At 42.9% G+C, this 19,359-nt stretch overlaps 2 protein-coding genes across 6 annotated transcripts in view; both read right to left on the reverse strand.

Moving 5' to 3' along the window:
• The window catches only part of LOC115132854 (beta-1,3-galactosyltransferase 1-like), a 120,916-nt gene extending 111,229 nt beyond the window's left edge, over positions 1 to 9,687 (reverse strand). Inside the window, exons 1-2 of one of the 5 annotated variants that reach the window (XR_010465179.1) lie at positions 9,550 to 9,654; positions 3,931 to 4,120 (exon numbers count right to left, since the gene is read on the reverse strand). The gene's annotated coding sequence lies outside the window, so the exon portion shown is untranslated. Of the gene's footprint in view, positions 1 to 3,930; positions 4,121 to 9,549 lie in introns of all 5 variants that reach the window. The other 4 variants (XR_010465181.1, XM_029665603.2, XR_010465180.1 and 1 more) reach the window with 4 other exon arrangements.
• A 4,049-nt stretch (positions 9,688 to 13,736) lies between these two features.
• Positions 13,737 to 19,359, reverse strand: part of LOC115132827 (xin actin-binding repeat-containing protein 2-like) — a 57,549-nt gene continuing 51,926 nt past the window's right edge. Inside the window, 3 exon segments of the mRNA XM_029665568.2 lie at positions 13,737 to 13,824; positions 13,922 to 14,055; positions 18,158 to 19,357. Of these exon segments, the coding sequence (XP_029521428.2) occupies positions 13,961 to 14,055; positions 18,158 to 19,357 (1,295 nt within the window). The 3' untranslated portion in view covers positions 13,737 to 13,824; positions 13,922 to 13,960.

A 19,359-nucleotide genomic window follows, 5' to 3' on the forward strand; every position in this document is an offset into this window, starting at 1 on the left:
AAGGTGGCTCCGCTCCCTGTTCGGGTGCGGCTCGGCGGTCGGCGTCACTGACCTACTAGCCATCACCGATCCATGTTTCCTTTTCCGTTTGTTTTGGCTTTGGTTCTGTCACACCTGGTTTTAATTTGCTTTGATTTCTGTGTGTATATTTACCCTGTTTCCCCGCTTAGGTTTGTGCGGGATTATTTTTTCTTGTTGCTTGTGGAGGCTTGCGTCAGTGTATTTTCGTGTGTAGTGATTTTAGTAAGGTGCATTGTGGTTCTACGCCTTACGTGAGAACTGTTTGTTCCCATTGGGTTTTGGGCAATTGTACTGGACTGTGTTTGTTTTGGACCTGATTAAAAGTTACACGCTACACTGACATTTCTGCTCTCCTGCGTTTGACTCCTCACCTACCTTCAGTACGCACGCAACAGAATCCCGCACCAGCTTTATGGAGTCAATAGGAGCAGACACTCTCCCTACATCAATGGATGAGCGCGTGCAACAACATACAGCCGTACTGCAGCGTCTGGGAACGGCAATGGAAAAGGTGATGGCGATGATGGACAGGTGGGAGAGAGATGGCCTTCCTCCACCGGCCACACTGCAACCACCCCCACAACCCTCTCATGCGTCACCTGGCTCCAGTGTAATTCGGCTCGCGCTCCTGGGGGAGTACGATGGGACGGCTGCCGGCTGCCGGGTGTCAGGAGTTCTTGTTCCAACTGGAGCTCTACCTGGGAACTGTGCACCCGGCTCCCTCGGGACGTGAGAGTGTGAACGCTCTTGTCTCCTGCCTCTCAGGCAAGGCCCTGGAGTGGTCTGGAATGATGGAGACTCGGCGAGGGACCACTACCCAGAGTTCCCCCGCAGCTTTCGGGCAGTGTTCGACCACCCACCGGAGGGTCGAGCGGCGGGTGAAAGTCTGTTTCATCTCAGGCAGGAGACAAGGGGCGCGCAGGACTTCACCCTGGAGTTCCGGACCTTGGCCAACCGGTGCGGGATGGAATGACAGGGCCTTGATCGATCACTATAGGTGTAGTTTGCGTGAGGACGTCCGTAGGGAACTAGCCTGTAGAGATACCACCCTCACCTTGGACCAGCTAGTGGACATGTCTATTCGGCTGGACAACTTGCTGGCCACCAGCGGATGTCCGGAAGGGCTTTGTCCGTTTCATCCCCCAGCACCTCTGCTCCAACACCTGGAGCTCGGAAGTGCGGCAGCGAGGGCGACAGGAGGAGGAGCTCTTTCCGGCGCCAGATGTTGTTGGTGGGGGCACACCGCTGACCGGTGCAGGAGGAGCTTTTCTGGGAGTCGAGACGACGGGCAGGGCACTGTTCAGGCACCCCAGGTGAGTAGGCACCAGACTCACCCAGAGTCCCCTGTTGCTCACATGTATGTGTTGATTGCTTTGCCTGAGTTGGCCCCTCATTCCCAGGGTAAGGCGCTTGTAGATTCAGGCGCAGCGGGGAATTTTATTGACCGTGTTTTTGCTTCTAGTCTAGGGATCCCTCTTGTTCAGGTTGATCAGCCTTTCCCACTCTTTGGATAGCCGACCATTAGGGTCAGGGCTAATCAGGGAGGCCACGGCTCCACTGGACATGGTTACGCAGGGGGGTCATGGGGAGAGAATTAGTCTCTTCTTATTGATTCACCTGCGTTTCCCGTGGTGCTGGGGATACCCTGGTTGGCCCGTCACAACCCCAAGATTTCGTGGCAACAAGTGCTCAGGCAGGTGTGTAGGAGTCTCCATAGGTGGTACAATGGTGAAGAGTCCAGACCAAGTCTCCACCGTGCGCATTCCCTCAGAATATGCCGATTTGGCTATCGCCTTCTGTAAAAAGAAGGCGACTCAATTACCACCTCATCAACGAGGGGATTGTGCGATAAATCTCCTGGTAGACGCGACACTTCCCAGGAGTCACGTGTATCCCCTGTCACAGGAGGAGACGGTGGCTATGGAGACATATGTCTCTGAATCTCTGGGGCAGGGGTATATTCGGCCCTCCACGTCACCTGCCTCCTCGAGTTTCTTTTTTGTGAAGAAGAAGGAGGGAGGTCAGCGCCCGTGCATTGAATATAAAGGTCTAAATTCCATTACAATGGGGTAGTTACCCGCTACCTCTCATCGCCATAGCGATTGAGTCATTTCACAGGGCACGCTTCTACACAAAACTGGATCTCAGGAGCACGTATAACTTGGTGCGTATCCAGGACGGAGATGAGTGGAAGACAGCATTTAGTACCACATCAGGCCATTATGAGTACCTCATCATGCCATACGGGTTGAAGAATGCTCCAGCAGTCTTCCAATCCTTTGTAGATGAGATTCTCAGGGACCTGCTCGGGCAGGGTGTGGTGGTTTATATCGATGACATTCTGATATATTCCGCTACATGAGCCGCGCATGTGTCTCTGCTGCGCAGAGTACTTGGGCGACTGTTGGAGCAAGACCTGTACGTCAAGGCGGAGAAATGCTTGTTCTTCCAACAGGCCGTCTCCTTCCTAGGATATCGTATTTCCACATCGGGGTTGGTGATGGAGTGTGACCTCATTGCAGCTGTGCGTAATTGGCCAACTTCCACCACGGTAAAGGAAGTGCAGCGATTTTTAGGGTTTGCCAACTACTACCGGAAGTTTAACCAGGGTTTTGGGCAGGTGGCTGCTCCCATTTCCTCACTGCTGAAGGGGGGTCCGTTGCGCTTGCATATATATATATATATATAGAAATCGTACGATTAATCAGTATCGGCTTTCTTTGGTCCTCCAATAATTGGTATCGGCATTGGCTTTGAAAAATCATAATCGGTCGACCTCTAGTACACACACACGCATAAGCACACAAAAGCTAGCACTCTACACACACGTACCTTGAAATAATGTTGTATGGTGGTATTATACCTTTTGTTTTGTAGATATGTAATGTTTTATGATGTACTGTTTTATCTTTTGTTTTATGTGTGATGTAAGAGTAGCTGCTGCCTTGGCAGGAACTAATGGGGATCCATAATAAACCCCAGGAAGAGTAGCTGCTGCCTTGGTAGGAACTAATGGGGATCCATAATAAACCCCAGGAAGAGTAGCTGTTGCCTTGGCAGGAACTAATGGGGATCCATAATAAACCCCAGGAAGAGTAGCTGCTGGAACTAATGGGGATCCATAATAAACCCCAGGAAGAGTAGCTGCTGCCTTGGCAGGAACTAATGGATCCCTAATAAATATTTTATTAATTTTCTTTCTCACAGAAGACTGGTCTAGTGGAGTCTAGTGGAGCAAATGAGATGAGTCAATGTGTGTGTTTTTTTTAAGTGATCTTACATTTTTTGGTTCATTTCAAAGTCAGTCAAAGCCTTTAAAGAGCACCTCTGATTCATAGAGTGTTTAAATCCCCTAGTACTAGTAGGTCATGTGACCATCGGGATAAGCCAGGGATCAGACAGTTCCATATTAAACCTGCCTCCCTTCAAAATCAATTTGAGAGGCATAATTCTGAGAGGAAAGCAAATGTCAAATTGACATGCAGATCTCAGAGGAAAACTGAAACATGCGTGGTCTGTATCTAATTACTGTTTGCAATAAAAAATACTGTTACGTCTACTCCATTCTATATACTGTATAAACAATCAGAATAGTGCATCGGTGGAGGCTGCTGAGGGGAGGACGGCTCATAATAATGGCTGGAACGGAGCGAATGGAATGGCATCAAACACAAAGAAACCATGTGTTTGATGTTGTTGATACCTTTCCACCTATTCCACTCCAGCCACTAGCACTTGCCCATCCTCCCCAATAAAGGTGCCACCAACCTCCTGTGTAGTGCATAGCCTATTGGAGTGAACAAATGAGTATTCAAATGGAACATTGTAGTCCACTGAGCTGTAATATTGTTTTGTTCACAGACTCACAGCGTGGAAACAGACTAGAATGAACAATGTGAACAAGGTTACCTTGTCCCATCTAAATGTAGCATGTCCTTCCAACAAGCCATAATCCTTCAATGTGACATCTGGGGGCTATTGTGGTCTGTACATGGCTTCAGATAGGCAAAGACCAAGCCTCCTCTTCCTCATCCTCCCTTTCTCTCAGTCTCTCAACCTCTAACCCAGGCCCATCATGAGTTTGGAGTCGTGCTGTGTTCTAGGAGGATAAAAAAAAACAATTAAGAGCTTAAATGGTTCTAATGGCGCACTGAGCCTGACCCCCCCCCCCCCCCCCTTCTAAATTGCACCGGACCAGAGACATAATGTATGTGGTGTGGGTGGGACATAACAGCTTCTACATAATGGAAATATAGGAGCAGATTTAACAACTACTATTGTTGGAAAAGGGGCACTTGCCAAAGTTTAACACAAGTAGGCAGCGAGGGGACCGCTCGTTCCCCTGAAGCCCCTCTCTTGTATGACTACTGCAGCGCAAATCCAATCATCCACTTGACCAGGAGGCTGGGAGCCGTCCGCCTCCAGTGGCCAGGTTGGCAAACCAACAAAGGCCCTTCAGCAGAACCAAATTATATCCGAGACCCATGAGAAACTCTCAGAGCTTGGAGCTCTTCCCTTCCCACAGCCAACAATGGTGCAGTGGCCTATGCTCTGTAGGCTGCTCATGTACTGTAGATCCACACACCGACACCGCAGAGCGCGGACCAGAGTCGGCGTTCAGTCCCAGCTGTGGTGGAGGCAGGGCTGCAGAAAACAAAGTGGGCTGCGGCTGCTGATGGGGTGGAATCGTTGCCTCCTCTTTATCTCTTGTCCCAGATTGGCTGCCGAACACCGTGATACCAGCTCTACCAGCTCCAAGGACGTGTTAGAGGGGAACCTTTGTCCTAAAGGTCCTCACATTCTGTCTAAAGCAATTAAAGGAAGACTGCAAGTTTACAGTTTAGCTCCCCCACATTTTTTTAATTTTACCTTTATTTAACAAGGCAAGTCAGTTAAGAACAAATTCTTATTTTCAATGACGGCCCAGGAACAGTGGGTTAACTGCCTGTTCAGGGGCAGAACGACAGATTTGTACCTTGTCAGCTCGGGGGTTTGAACTTGCCACTAGGCTACCCTTCCACCCCTCATAATCAGCCATTGGATTATATTGGGAAAGCTAATGGACTGAGTTTATGTAGCTGCGTTCATTAGACATCACATTGCTCACAATTCTTCAGATGGCGGTAGCTCACCTCATCAACCTCGGATGTGTTTGTGATTTTTGGCGTGACAGCCGCTCGGCTCCGCTCCAACACGTTCACATCACATCACACGCTATTCAATTCTTTCACAGAGAATGAATGTGGACGTCTGCCATTACAATGCTTACGGAGGATAACAACGCTGTGTTTGCCATACAGGGCCATTTGCCATTCTTGTAAACAAATATGGTGGACAATGCTTGTGTCTATAGCTTGGCTTTGCTTAAATCACTGATAAAACAACCATTCACATACTGTACAACACAATCAATTTGAGTCTGTACCTTCCTAATCACTGGTGTTGCATGCACTTTGGTATACAACACAGTGTTGTGGTCCTTTGTGGCTCAGTTGGCAGAGCATGGAGCTTGTAACGCCAGGGTTGTGGGTTTGATTCCCACAGGGGACCAGTACAAAATTGTATGCACTAACTGCTTACTGTAAGTCGCTCTGGATAAGTGTCTGCTAAACATCAACAAATGTATCTAGCTCGCCTATTTTATGCATGAGTCAAATCAAATCAAACATTAAAATGGTGTCACTGTGTTTGACTGACTGTGTGCTGCTGTCACATTTGGGCCTTGGAAAGCACAAACAGGATGGGAGCCATGTGTTACTGTCATAGCTAAAGGGATTATCTAGTGATCCAAAAAACTCTGGATGGCAATGACAAAGATGATCAAGGCCGAGCATTGAGTGAGATGGATGAAATGTACAGTTGCATTTGTTAGTGACTCTGTATAGAGGAGGACAGCACAGGTCAAATCACATCAGCATGAAAATGTTGGAGACGCTTGGAGATTGAAAATCACTCATGGAAATGTGAGGAATTGTATTATAGCTGTACTGTGGTTCATATTAACACTACACAAGACTAGTGCCTTTTATGCATGCTATACCAACACAATTGACATTACCAGCAGAAACCAGCAGCAGTATTTTGGTAAAACAAGTGAACTATTGCTTTAGGCAGAATATAGTCCCACAAAAATGTGGTCACACAAATAATATATAGCCAACAGACTACAGGTAAAGTCTTAGATAAAAAGGTGCTATTTTAAAACCTAAAAGGGGTCTACAGCTATACTCATAGGAGAACACTTTGAAGAACCCTTTTTGGTTCCAGGTAGAGGCCTGTTGGTTTCCATGTAGAACCCTTTCCCAAAAGAGTGCTACCTGGAACCAAAAAGTTTTCTCCAATGGGGACAGGAATAGAATAGTAAAATATATGACACTCTAAGTCATATTAATTCATATGTAAGGGGTAAACTGTATTTATTGTAAACAGCGGAAGGCACTTTACAGGGAGAGTTTATGCTCCTGCTAGGCCCCTTACTAAACCAACCTGCCATATAGCAGGCTTTTAAAAGACCTTCAACTAAAACAATCCCAAATACTGACCCAATATACACACATCCACAGGGTGTTAGTAAAATGGCAGCTGTTTCATGCGGACTCTGTTTGGACGAAAGAAGATAGGCATTTGACAAGCTCAGGCCGGCTAGACTTGAAAGACAAAAAATATTCCCCTGAGGAAAATTTTTTTTTTAAAGTTTACCGCGACACAGATTTTCCTTTTAAATTGTTTTGATATGAAAGAAAACAAACAAACGCTGGAGTGCACATGACCTGGGAACAGCGTAATATGCTATTTTGCAATCCACATTTATATTGCTCTCTTATCGATGCCATCCATCACTGTCACATTGTGTTTATCTCCTGAATTAACTATTTAACCTTGTAGATTCTTATAAATATCATTCCACCACAGCACACAAGTGTAATTAAGAATGTGTAGCACTTGGATATTTTATTATCCCTGTGGCTAAAAGAGCATTCAATATTCAATTCCATTAGAACTGTGCCAGTACACTGTTGCATTGTTCTGAAGTGTTTATTTCAAAGGATCAATTTCTCAAGTCAAATACATCCTAGATGTAGACCTACATGTTCCCTACACGAATGGAACAACGCATACAATGAATCTTAAGCAAGTAGCAAGTGGAGAGAAGGGCCATAGCGCAATCAAATGCCCCTCGGAGAGTTAATACACAGGGTACAGTGTCGCTTCTCCTCGCCAGTGTCAACGGGACATGACGGTAAAAGATAAGTAGCTATTTATAGATAAGAGGGTTTGTGATATGACCTGGATCGGTACACGTTCAATATTGCAATAGATTTTGACGGGAATCAGTGCTTCTAAACAAATGCACAGGATGTTTCCTTAATAAGGCAAATCGTTGCTTCCCGTCGACCGCCTCTGTTAACGTAAGATAAAGTGCATCCAAGGCTTTTATTGGGTTCCTATTACACTTGACAGATGCACGGCCTGCTGACAGCACACGGCTACTTTCTGTATTGGCTTACAATCGATCTATATCTAAGGTAATGCAAACGTGAACATAGACTCTGTAGGGTACAGCCAGGAGAAACAAGACGCTTTCTCTTTGATTATAGCCCATGATTTCTATTGAAGGAACCGTAATCTTTCAATGCAGTAGAGAAGAATAGGCAATTGTGAGGAATGTGATATTATTGAGATCAGTCAATATGACAGTGTTTAGATGAGATCAAACCAATTCAGCATCTCAATCCCTTGTACATATAAAGACCCCTCCTCTCTCTCTTCTCTTCCACAACCTTCATTGTTCTCCTCATTTAAAGCTTCCATATGTTTAAGATACCCGTTTTGATATGTCATTGTTTAATTGAGATTCAACTGCTGCCTTTCTTGTCAAATTAGATAAAAGGGGCACTGAGGATGTTTGAAATGAAATGGGACGGGTTTTTTCACCCATAAAATATCAGTTACTGGTAGGATGCCAGAACGCAGGTTTAAATGAGGGAATTTTGGCAGGACCAGGGGAATTAGCGACCAGGCACTGTAAGGTCGAGAGACAGAGAGAGGCTGCGCTAACACAAGACGGACTATACTTCTTGCTACAGCATTACTTTCTGACAAGCAAGTGTGTGAAAAGTATTAATGTAGCAAGTTCAAGCAGCAGTGTAATTCCAAAAGAGGATCAGTCGCACAGTGAAAAAGCCTACGGCGTGAGATCTATGGCGTTTCGCCCCACAAAGGCTCTGTCAGAATAAGTCTCTGCCAATAGATTTCCCGAGGTTTAGACACACTGTTCACAGAATGACAAGACGTTGCAGCTTAAATGGTCACTATGCCTTATTGGCTACAATCAACAGTTCTACAAACGGAGGAGGTTCAGTCTTGCTTTTGATTTAACGTTGTCATGCTTGTGTATACTACACCTAAATGGTAAACAGTGGTGATACTCTAGTCCTGGACAGTAAACAAATCAACGACCTACTGTTGGGTATGTAACATTTGTTGTCCACATGCAGTTATTGGCTTTTGTATGTGCAAGGTCATTGTAGTAGAACAAGTGCATTGAACCTACTTACTGCAAACATATGCCTCTATCAACACTGTTCATCCTCTCCTCCCCTATGATATAATTAAAGGCTTTTTCCAAGTATAGCAAGTACATTTTCATCTCAACAGTGTGGTGTGGCTGGTGCACCATCATGTCAAAAAACAGATGCTATCACCAAAACGTAATATGAAAATCAATACGTAAAAAGTGAATATACTTTTATATATTTTGCCTATGCAAAGCCGATTAAGAAACCATTCATAATTCATGTTTATGCTTTGAATGCGATGAATCCTTGCCTCCCTAGGCTTATAGGTTCCCATTTGATGAGGGAGATTCTGAGTGAAATATCCTGTTAGTGTAGCCGATGTGTGGCATTTAAAAGAGTAGTTGTATATTAATGTATGTCCCTATGCTGAACGCCCTGTAGTATGTGGATGACATACAGTAAGTGCTAGTGGACTTCTTCCCGAGGCATGTGTTCAGTATGATAGACTATATCAACAAACAACAATATGACATGAAGTTCAAAATGACATAAACATGTAGGCTAGCCTTGCGCAATTAACTTCAAGCGCAGCAATACAAGGGTTTCAACTCATAGCTATTTGGATCGCTTTGCATCAAAGCCGTAGTTTACATAAAATCTGCCGACAATTCTGGACCACAAAACATCGCTGCTAATGTGAGACGCACTCTTCAATACAGAACATTCCTTTGGAGTCCCGGACGGTGCATCAGAGGGCAAAGCCAATAGGACAATAGCGAACGACGATGCATTTCTAAACACAAAGAAGCAGCGACCGAATGGTTTGCACTGTCACTATAAAACGATTATAATCTAACCACAAAGTAGTCGCATGCACGAAATAAAAAGGCTGAATGACGACGAAAGCTTGTACCAAGTGTACCAACTGTACCAACTGTTGCGGGCTGCCGCCACTGGACAAACACAAATAGCAGCAATAGGATTCAGTTTACAAAGCATTTGAACCTACCGGTCTAGTTGTCTACATCCCACCAAGACAAGAGGTGCTGAAACTGTGTCCGTCCTGCGCTGGGCTCTGCATCTGATCTCACCGCAAGAAAGGCGTGGGGGAGACATGATAGTGACTGTATGCGGTACTGCAGCTGACAAGAGAGCTGTCCAATCAGGATTATTTGCGAAATGAATAGTAGCCAATCAATCTGTCTGGAAGTGAGGATTCTACTTTCTTTAGCAAGGTTGACTGACATTGCCACTAAACACATTTGCAATGCATGACCGAAGGCTTCAAGGAATTGCACTGCAGAAGCTGAGAAGTTTGAGGTAGGCTAATGTGTTTTTTTGTAGAGTTTGCATGGATATGATGCTACTCATAACAGACAATTGGAATTAGACAGTTTTAGGCTAAATTAACTCATGACTCGACTTCACAGTGAGGCCATGCTATGTTAGGGTGACAGAGCCCTAAAGTGCTTTCAGAAAGTATTCACACCCCTTAATATTTTCCACATTTTGTTGAGTTGCAGCCTGAATATTAAAATTGATATACCATAATGTCAAAGTGGAATTTTGCTTGTAGAAACGTTTTGCAATCAATAAAAAATGTGAAGCTGAAATGTTAGTCAAGTATTCAACCTCTTCGTTATGGCAAGCCTTAATAAGTTCAGAATTTAAAATGTGCTTAACAAATCGCATAATAAGTTGCATGGACTCATTCCGTGTTCAATAGTAGTGGGTAGCATGATTTTTGAATGACTACCCCATCTCTGTACCCTGACACATACAATTATCTTTAAGGTCCCTCAATCAAGTAGTGAATTTCAAGCACAGATTCAATCACAAAGAGCAGGGAGGTTTTTAAATGCTTTGCAAAGAAGGGCACCGATTTGGTAGATGTGTAAACAGACGCTGAATATCCCTTTGTGTACGGTGGTTATTAATCAGGCTTTGGGTGGTGTATCGATACACCCAGTCATTACAACGTCACAGGCGTCCTTCCTAACTCAGTTGCCGGAGAGGAAGGATTTCACCATGAGACCAATGGTGATTTTAAAACAGTGACAGAGTTTAATGGTTGTGATATGAGAAAACTGAGGATGGATCAACAACATTGTAGTTACTCCGCAATACTAACCTAAATGACAGAGTGAAAAGAAGGAAGTCTGTACAGAATAAAACATATTCCAAAACATCCTGTTTTCAATAAGGCACTAAAGTAATACTGCAAAAACAAATGTGGCATTTTTAAAACTTTTTGTCCTGAATACAAAGCGCTATATTTGGTGCAAATCCAACACAACACATCACTAAGTTCCACTCTTTATATTTTCAAGCATGCTAGCATGCTGGTGGCTGCATCATGTAATGGGTATGCTTGTCATCGGCAAGGACTAAAGAGCATTTTAGGATAAAAAGAAACAGAATATCTAGAATATCTAAAAAGAAACATCTATAAACTCAGGCAAAATCTTAGAGAAAAAAACGTTTAAGTTTGCTTTCCAACAGACACTGGGAGACAAATTCACCATTCAGCAGGACAATAACCTAAAAACTCAAGGCCAAATCTACACTGGAGTTGCTTACCAAGATGTCATTGAATGTCCCTGAGCGGCCTAGGTACAGTTTTGACTTAAATCGGCTTGAAAATCTATGGCGAGACTTATAAATGGCTGTCTAGCAATATCAACAATCAACTTGATGGAGCTTGAAGAATTTTAAAAAGAATAATGGGCAAATATTGTACAATCCAGGTGTGCAGAGCTCTTAGAGACTTACCCAGAAAGACTCACAGGTGTAATCACTGCCAAAGGTGATTCTAACATTTATTGACTCAGGGGTATGAATACTTATGTAAATTAGATATTTTTGTATTTCATTTTCAATAAATTAGCAAACATTTCTAAAAACATGTTTTCACTTTGTCATTATGGGGTAGTGTGTGTAGATGAGTGAGACAAATATATATATATATATATTTATTGAATTCAGGCTGTAATACAACAAAATGTGGAATAAGTCAAGGGTATGAATTCTTTCTGAAGGCACTGTACATGTTAAAATCTGTATTCCTCCTACAACCCTCTGGTTCCCTCAATGGAAATTCAATATGGCTCTAACTTAAGAGATCTCAGCTGGCCAACCATACAGACCGTAGACCAAACTACACCTCTACACACAATGTTTACCTTAGTATCTCTTCCCCCACTGATTAAAATGTAATGTACCAGAAACATGTCAAGTCTTTATTAATAACTACATTACTAATGTAGAAACAATAGAATAGGAAAAGTAAATAATCTTTAATCAGACTCAGAAGATTAAACCTCACAGACATTCATTCCAACAAACCAAGCAAATCGAAAACCATTATACTGTAGCAAGAAATTATAATGAATGTATTGCAAAACATGAATAGGTTCTGTTTTGATGATTTTAAAATATCAGAATCAATGTATACAGAAAAACATGAAACAGAAAATCCCTTTATAATTTAAAAAAACTGCACACCAGGTGCTTTTAAACAGCAAGATCAAATCAAGATATTGTAATAAAGAGCATCGATATCATTGCCAAAACACAGTACAAAAATAGTTATAGGGAAGTTGTGATATTAGCTTGATTCTTCTCTCCACGGACAGAAATGAAATGAGGGATTGTATGAGGACAGAATTAACTAATTGAGTGCTAGAAAATATAGATGAAATGTTATCAGATTTAGGAGTTGTCACTGTCGTCCTCGTCATAATATCTGTTCCTCTTGATTTGTTCCTCCACTGACAGCGAGTCATAATCATCTTTCCACAGCATGTTGCTTATCCCCTGTGCACAGACATCCTTCATGGCAAAGCTGTCAAGCGGTTCATCCCCGTTCCGCCCGTCTTTGGGTTTCTCTGTGTTTCCTCTTGACTCCATTCCAAAATCCAAAAGGTCGTCCAGAGATGACACCAAGGGCCTCTCACTGACAGACTCACTGAAGAGGTCAGACTTGAAATCAGACAGGAGGATGGAACTGTTATCGAGCCCAGCAAAAATGTCCTCCAGGAAGCTAGAGGTGCTAATCTTTGGTTCCACTTCAAAAGAAAATGTACTTTGAGTCGCCTCTGTGAAGACATGTTCATCTAGACTGTCGTCTATGGCCTCCATACATTTGGCACCCATTGGCACAAAATCGTCCTCCCTCTGTGCCATGTCTAGAACGTCGGTTGGCATCCGTTTTAGTTCTTCATCCCCGAATATGCCCTCCTTAAAATGACTTTCGGCAGCAGCTGGTTCTGTGGACTGAAGTATTAAATCTCTTTCTCCCGTTTTGTAGTCATCAAGCATTTTGAACATTGGTTCATGGTCAAATAATAATAGTCCGTTATTGTTGTTGTTGGAGTTTGCGTTTACTGCTGGCTCACCTGATGCCTCACCACCTATCACTGTGACCTTAACCTCCTCACTCCCATTTACTTTCTCGAGTTTCTCCTTCTCCTCTTTATAAGGGTTCTCTGCCTCAGCCTCCCCGCTATGGCCATTTACTCTCACATCCTCTACCTTCTCTCCACTTTCCTTTTCATCATTTTCTGTCACATTCCCACTTTCCACAGCTCCTTCCTCGTTCACCTCGCGTGTCACTTCCACATTGGCTTCCACTTTCCCAGCTACCTCTATGCCACCGTCTCTTGGGGGTTCATGGGTGGGAGTACTGTCTGTTACCTCTACTAGGTCTACAGGAGTGGTCAAAGCCTTCTTCTCTGCTGGAGTTTCTACAGTTACAACGGCACTTTCGCATGCAGTTTCTTGAGGACAATTTTGTGTTTTTATAGCAGGGCTATCGTTTAATGAAGGTTCATTGATCTGGCTTTTATGGGCATCGGTGTCAGTCTGTGGAGAGCTATCCTGGGGGGGCCATGAGGGTTTAACCAGCTTCACCTCGTCCTCCATCATGAACACTTTCTTGGGAGAATCATTCTGAGGGGGCCATACAACCGCAATCTTACTAGTGGGCTTTTTGTTTTCATCCTGTGATTTGCTCACTTCCTTTTCCTGTGGAGGTGGTACCTCTATCTTTGTCGAACTGACACTGCTCCTGGCTGTGGAATTTCTGGAATCTAGTTTTTCAGGGGACGGTGATTTTAGCTTAGTCTTTTCATTTTCAATGGAATACTCTTGATTTTTAGCACTCCAAAGGTCTTTGTGAGGCTTCTGTCCGAATCCTTCGTCATAATTTCCTTTGGACTTGAACAGTTGGTTGAAGTGGGGCTTGCAGTACATTCGTCCATGGAGAGAGGCGTAGTTGCCAAGGCTGAGAAAGACAAATGTTGTAACTATTCAGACACAACATTTGAAATAAGATAGTTGTTATTATTTGTACGGGTTATAAGTCGAAGTTTGTTGTTTACCTTAGTTTGCCACTGCAGTGCTCACAGCGGAAGCAGCTTTTATGGAAATTGTGTTTGTCTGCGATCAGACACTCCATCGGATACACCCTCTTCCGACACACCGTACACAGTTCGGACTCTGGAACTCGAATTTTCTGCAAGAGAAAGATGGCGTTAGTGCCTTCTTTTATGGACCTTTTCAGTAAAAACAAACAAAGCGACAACACTATTAGTTAATCATTTGTCATTATTACGAAACCTACTGGACTGTAAGTCATTTATGAAATCACAAAAAAAATGTTCCCACTTGAAACAAACTACAAATTATGAAGGCTTTATATAGCTTACATACAGTAACATCTTGCCAAGCACTACACAGATGCTTCACAAATCTGTTAATTCCATACTCTATAAAGGGTGTAGAAAAGGTGACAAGAGTCTACCATTTTTTTAACCTTTATTTTTAACTAGGCAAATCAGGCAAATGAGTTTCGCAATGATGGCCTACCCCGGCAAAACCCTCCCCTAACCCAGACAACGCTGTGCCAATTGTGCGCCATCCTATGGGACTCCCGATCACGGATGGTTGTGATACAGTCTGTGATCGTACCAGGGTCTGTAGGGACGCCTCGAGCACTGAGATGCAGTGCCTTAGACTGCTGCACCATTCGGGAGCATCTCCCTATGTATAGTAGGCTGCATTGCCAAATGTGACTTAACCAAGACAGACATAACACACACCGACACACAGATGTTACCAAAGATGGCGTTTGTGCTGATGTTAATGATGATTATTGTATGTTAATGATGATGATTGCGGGTTCCGATACTGATTGTACGTTAAAATAACACTCCTGTAACATAATTGTTCACCCAGACACATTAACGGGACTTTTTATCTAGTTATAATTTGGAAGAAAACAAGCCTAGTGGAATTTCTATTTGGCTAGTTAGCGGGTAGGGTATTTTGAAATAATAGCTAAGCTAGTTATCTAACAAGGTATTGTTCAGGCCGTTTAGCCTTGCTAATTTCAAGGGTATAAGGGTTTCCTATTCATTTTCAAAAAAACAGATGACCTTCTTTTCCAAAACCTCTTCTCCTGCGTCTTCTTTGATCTGTTTATAACAGATAAAAGAAGAGGTCAATAACAGGAGAATTAACTTGGCTGTTAATAGCTGTAAGTGTATGAGACCACATGTCAGAGGCCTGTAACACACTTATTCAGCATGCATCTGTGTTTTACGAATGTCTAAAGCCAAGATTCCTATAGCTAACCTAATGTAGTTCAGATGCATTGTTTCCAATATGAATTAACCAATCACGATGCAGCAAGATCTTTTTAGGTGTGTTATGAATGTCAATAGGTGTGTCACTTTAAAGGGAGTATGACAAAGCACTACCCAAAGTAGTCATGAGTGTGATCTAAATGAATCTACCCTATCATAAAGGTAGTATCGGGAATGATTGGTTACTTTAGGTGTGATAGGGTGTGTGACATCAGATCGGCAATGCTTTTTGTGGCGTAGATGGAGGCCTCTTCATGCAAGGTATGTACAACAAGGCAATGTTAAAGTAAATCTGTAGCATACACCATGTGGCCTACCTATGCCAATCAAACATTTGCGTGTATGACTATAAGTGGTGACTGGGTCCACATGTCTGTCTGTACGTTTTGGCACTGAGAAAGATGTAACTTGGTGGTAGGTGTTATAATACCGGTTGTCTGCTTTCTATCCCCTTTTAAGGCCCTCGTTGAGGGCTTTCCTGAAGACAAGTAATGTCACCATCAGAATTGCCTCCTAAATAGTAGGGCTGTGACGATACCAATATCGCAATATTTTTTTACATGGCAAAAATGAAAACACGAAGCAGACCAAGCACGCTGGTCCTTAAAAAGTCTGCTGTATTTAAAATATTGTGTGCTATAGCTTGGACAATAAACACATGTGACTGGTTGACGACATAATGATGTTTGTTTCCAACATAAAGGATGTTTTCCTGAAGATATTGAATCCGCTTTCAGTTATGTTTCCTTGCCATTATACTAATGTGTATCGCGATACTGGTATCGTCCGGTCCCTACCAATAAGCATTCGTCATGTCACCCTTTAGAAACACAGATTTTGGGAGGAATTAGCATAGTGTGTTATGCGTTTAGCAGTGCACCCTGCATATGGAGCGGTTATGTTAACCATCTATATAGGGCTTTATAGGTGACTCGTGAAACATCTACAGTCGGTTCTGACACCCTTGATAAAGATCAGCAATAATGACTGTATAAAATACAGAATTCAAATGCTGAGCTCTATTGTATGCTAAACATTTTTTTTTTGAAATTATATCATTTTAAACTAATACAATTGCTCAGAGAAAGATATTTTGTTTTAACATTTAATACTTTTTTCTCTAAAAAAACACCTAAAGATTCTTAAATAAATAAATAAAGTAGTCAAACATTTAGTATTTGGTCCCATATTCCTAGCACGCAATGACTACGGATTACAGATGATCTTGAATGAATTGTGAATAATGATGAGTGAGAAAGTTACAGAAGGTCAAAGATCATACCCCCAAGACATGCTATCCTCCCCGTTATTGGTTATGGTGAGAGGATAGCATGTCTTGGGGGTACGATCTTTGAACCTCTGTAACTTTCTCACTCATCATTATTCAGGATTCATTCAGGATTATCCGTAACCATGGTAGCATTCATATTAATGTAGAAGTGTTTAGAAACACATTATATTCTTATTTGCATTAAAAGTGAATCCAAAATGACACAATACATGATTTACCATTCATTACTATTGGCCACAAAATAATCTGAAACACAACCAAAACTATGTAATTAGGCAAATGCATCCAACAAGTTTGTAGAGTCACGTGTTCGGAATATGGGAACAAATACTCAACTTTTGACTACTTTATAAGATTTTTTTATTTTTATGTATGTGACTTATTCAATAAAATCTCTTTCTCTGAGCAATTGTATTAGTATAAAATGTCACATACAATATACATTAGCTCAGTATTTTAATTGTTTATTAGTCATCAGTCATTATTGCTCATATTTATTAAGGGTGTCAATAATTTAGGACCCCACTGTATGTAGTGCTCATGAAGACTTTATATTATACTATATGAGTCCATTATAAATTGTAGTTCATGTTTAGATCATTTAAATTTAGATTTAAAGGTACACTATGCAGAAATCGCGCCGCCATTTCCTGGTTGCTAAAATTTGAATAGTTCGCCTAATTAGATTTTTAGTGACAAAACAAGTGAATTTAGTGTAGTGAATCATTGTACCATCTAAACCGCTGTGAAATATATTTTACATAACCAAAAATATTGTATTTTCAGCTGTTTGAAGATGGTGTACAAAACCAAAAGTGAAAGACTCAAAAACGAAACTTGGAAATGGATGGAAGCATTGTAATAACACAGATAGAACAGATCTACCGCTTCTTAGACTTGCTTTCAATGAGAATGACAGATCTATAACTCACATTTCTATGTGACTTTGGTCGGGTCCCCCAAAAAGTTACATATTGCAGCTTTAAATCCGAATCAGAATGATCATATAACTTGTTACTTTTTTATGGAATAGACATGTGTATTCTATACTTAAGCATACGGTCCGAGGAGGTGTGGTATATGACCAATATACCACGGCTAAGGGCTGTTTTTAGGCACTACGCAGCCCCCGAGGTGCCTTATTGCTATTATAAACTGGTTACCAACGTAATTAGAACAGAACAAATACATATTTTGTCATACCTGTGGTATACGGTCTGAAATACCACGGCCATCAGCCAATCAGCATTTATGGCTCGACCCACCCAGTTTATAATTAGAAATATACAACCGCATCCTCACACAAGCATGAAAACATGAATCCATAACTTCCCATCACTGCTTTTTGCAAAAGCAGCTCTATATCTTAGGCATCAACAAAACCACCCCCCTGTAGACAAGCACATCATGAGGCACGCTCTTGCTGTGTTTTAATGCATTCTAAACAGACTGCCAGTACCCATTAGATTCATTATGCTTTAGAAGTGTTAGTGTCTGTCAGATAAGAATAAAGAAGAAGAGCAACAAAGGGGAAATGCATCATTAAAAACAGTGCAGATGCAAAACTTTAATGCTGAATTTGAAGGTACTGTTAATAGTTTTTTACTTTCACACAAAAATATGTTAAACACACCATCACTCTCTATTAGTCTCCCCTCATGCTCCACGCGTTGGTTTACCCGTCACGACAGTCTCCTGCTGGTGTGTTACGATCTGTGATGTCCTCTGTTCTGAGACACTGAATCCCAGATTCTGGAACACACTCTCGCTTTCGGCCCAGGACTGGTGGAAGCTCTTCAGTAGGTCCTCGGTGGCGGCCTCCACAGGAACTGCCATCTCTTCAACCGTCCCTTTCACCACGTCGGCATAGGAGGGAGGGAGGGGGCGGGTCATGTGGCTCTCAGAGTGCATGCTGGTCTCGCTCCTCACCCCTCTTGTTACGGTGCCAAATTCATCCATGCCAGAGAACTCCTCAGTGACGGACTTTGTTTTGGAGTGCCCCGTCGGTTCGGCAGATTCTGATTCTCTCCTCTCTCTCTCCTCTTGTTTCTCTCTCACTTCTTTGAGAGCATTACGATCACCCAAGTCAAAGGCATTCTTGATGGCCTTGATGTTGAAGGCAGGTGTTTCACCGGTTTTTGGCGTTTTGGGGTCTGCCTCTGAATCTTCAGTGTCACTTCCCAGTCTATCCGTGATGATGATGGGATCTTTTCTGATGTACAGCTTTGGTTGTGGGGATTCAAATTGATTGACCAGCTTTGACAGGTCAAGCCTAGGGAGATCCTCTTTCATTATGTCTATATTCACACCCTCAGGAACTTCCTCTAGATCCTCTGGACCCAGGCGCTCCGGGATTTCAATGGGGTCCTTCCGCATGTATGTCCTGCTCACCTCTGCCTTCTGAGCTTCCTCAAAGAAGAACTTCTTGTCTCTGACAGTCATCATGGAGTCAACCATATCAGCCACATCCGGAGTCGTCGTCCCAGTCTCCATCTCCTGTGTCTGCATGTGGATCTCAGGTTCAATCAGCGCTGGGGAATCCTCTCTGTCAGAGGCTTGCTCTGTGGTCAGAAACTCGGGCATGGGTGGGGGAGGTGTCATGCCCCTAGAGAGCTTCGCAGTGGTGTCTTTCAACTTGGCTAGCTTTTCTGAGCGGCTAAAGGTGGGAGAGGGTGTGGCCCTACAGAACCGAGAGGTAGGGGTGCGGGGAGGGGGAGGTGGTGGGGTTGGTGTGGCACCAGACCTGTATGACAGAGGAGGTGAGGGTGTCACTGTGAGGGGTGAGTTTGTTCTCCTCACTGATTCAATGCTTATGAAGGTAGGTGAAGGTGTTCGCATTGCAAGCATGGGAGAGGGAACTCTGGGATCAGGACCTTTACTT

Source organism: Oncorhynchus nerka, linkage group LG2 (assembly GCF_034236695.1).
Source record: "Oncorhynchus nerka isolate Pitt River linkage group LG2, Oner_Uvic_2.0, whole genome shotgun sequence".
In the NCBI taxonomy this organism is placed as follows: domain Eukaryota; kingdom Metazoa; phylum Chordata; class Actinopteri; order Salmoniformes; family Salmonidae; genus Oncorhynchus; species Oncorhynchus nerka.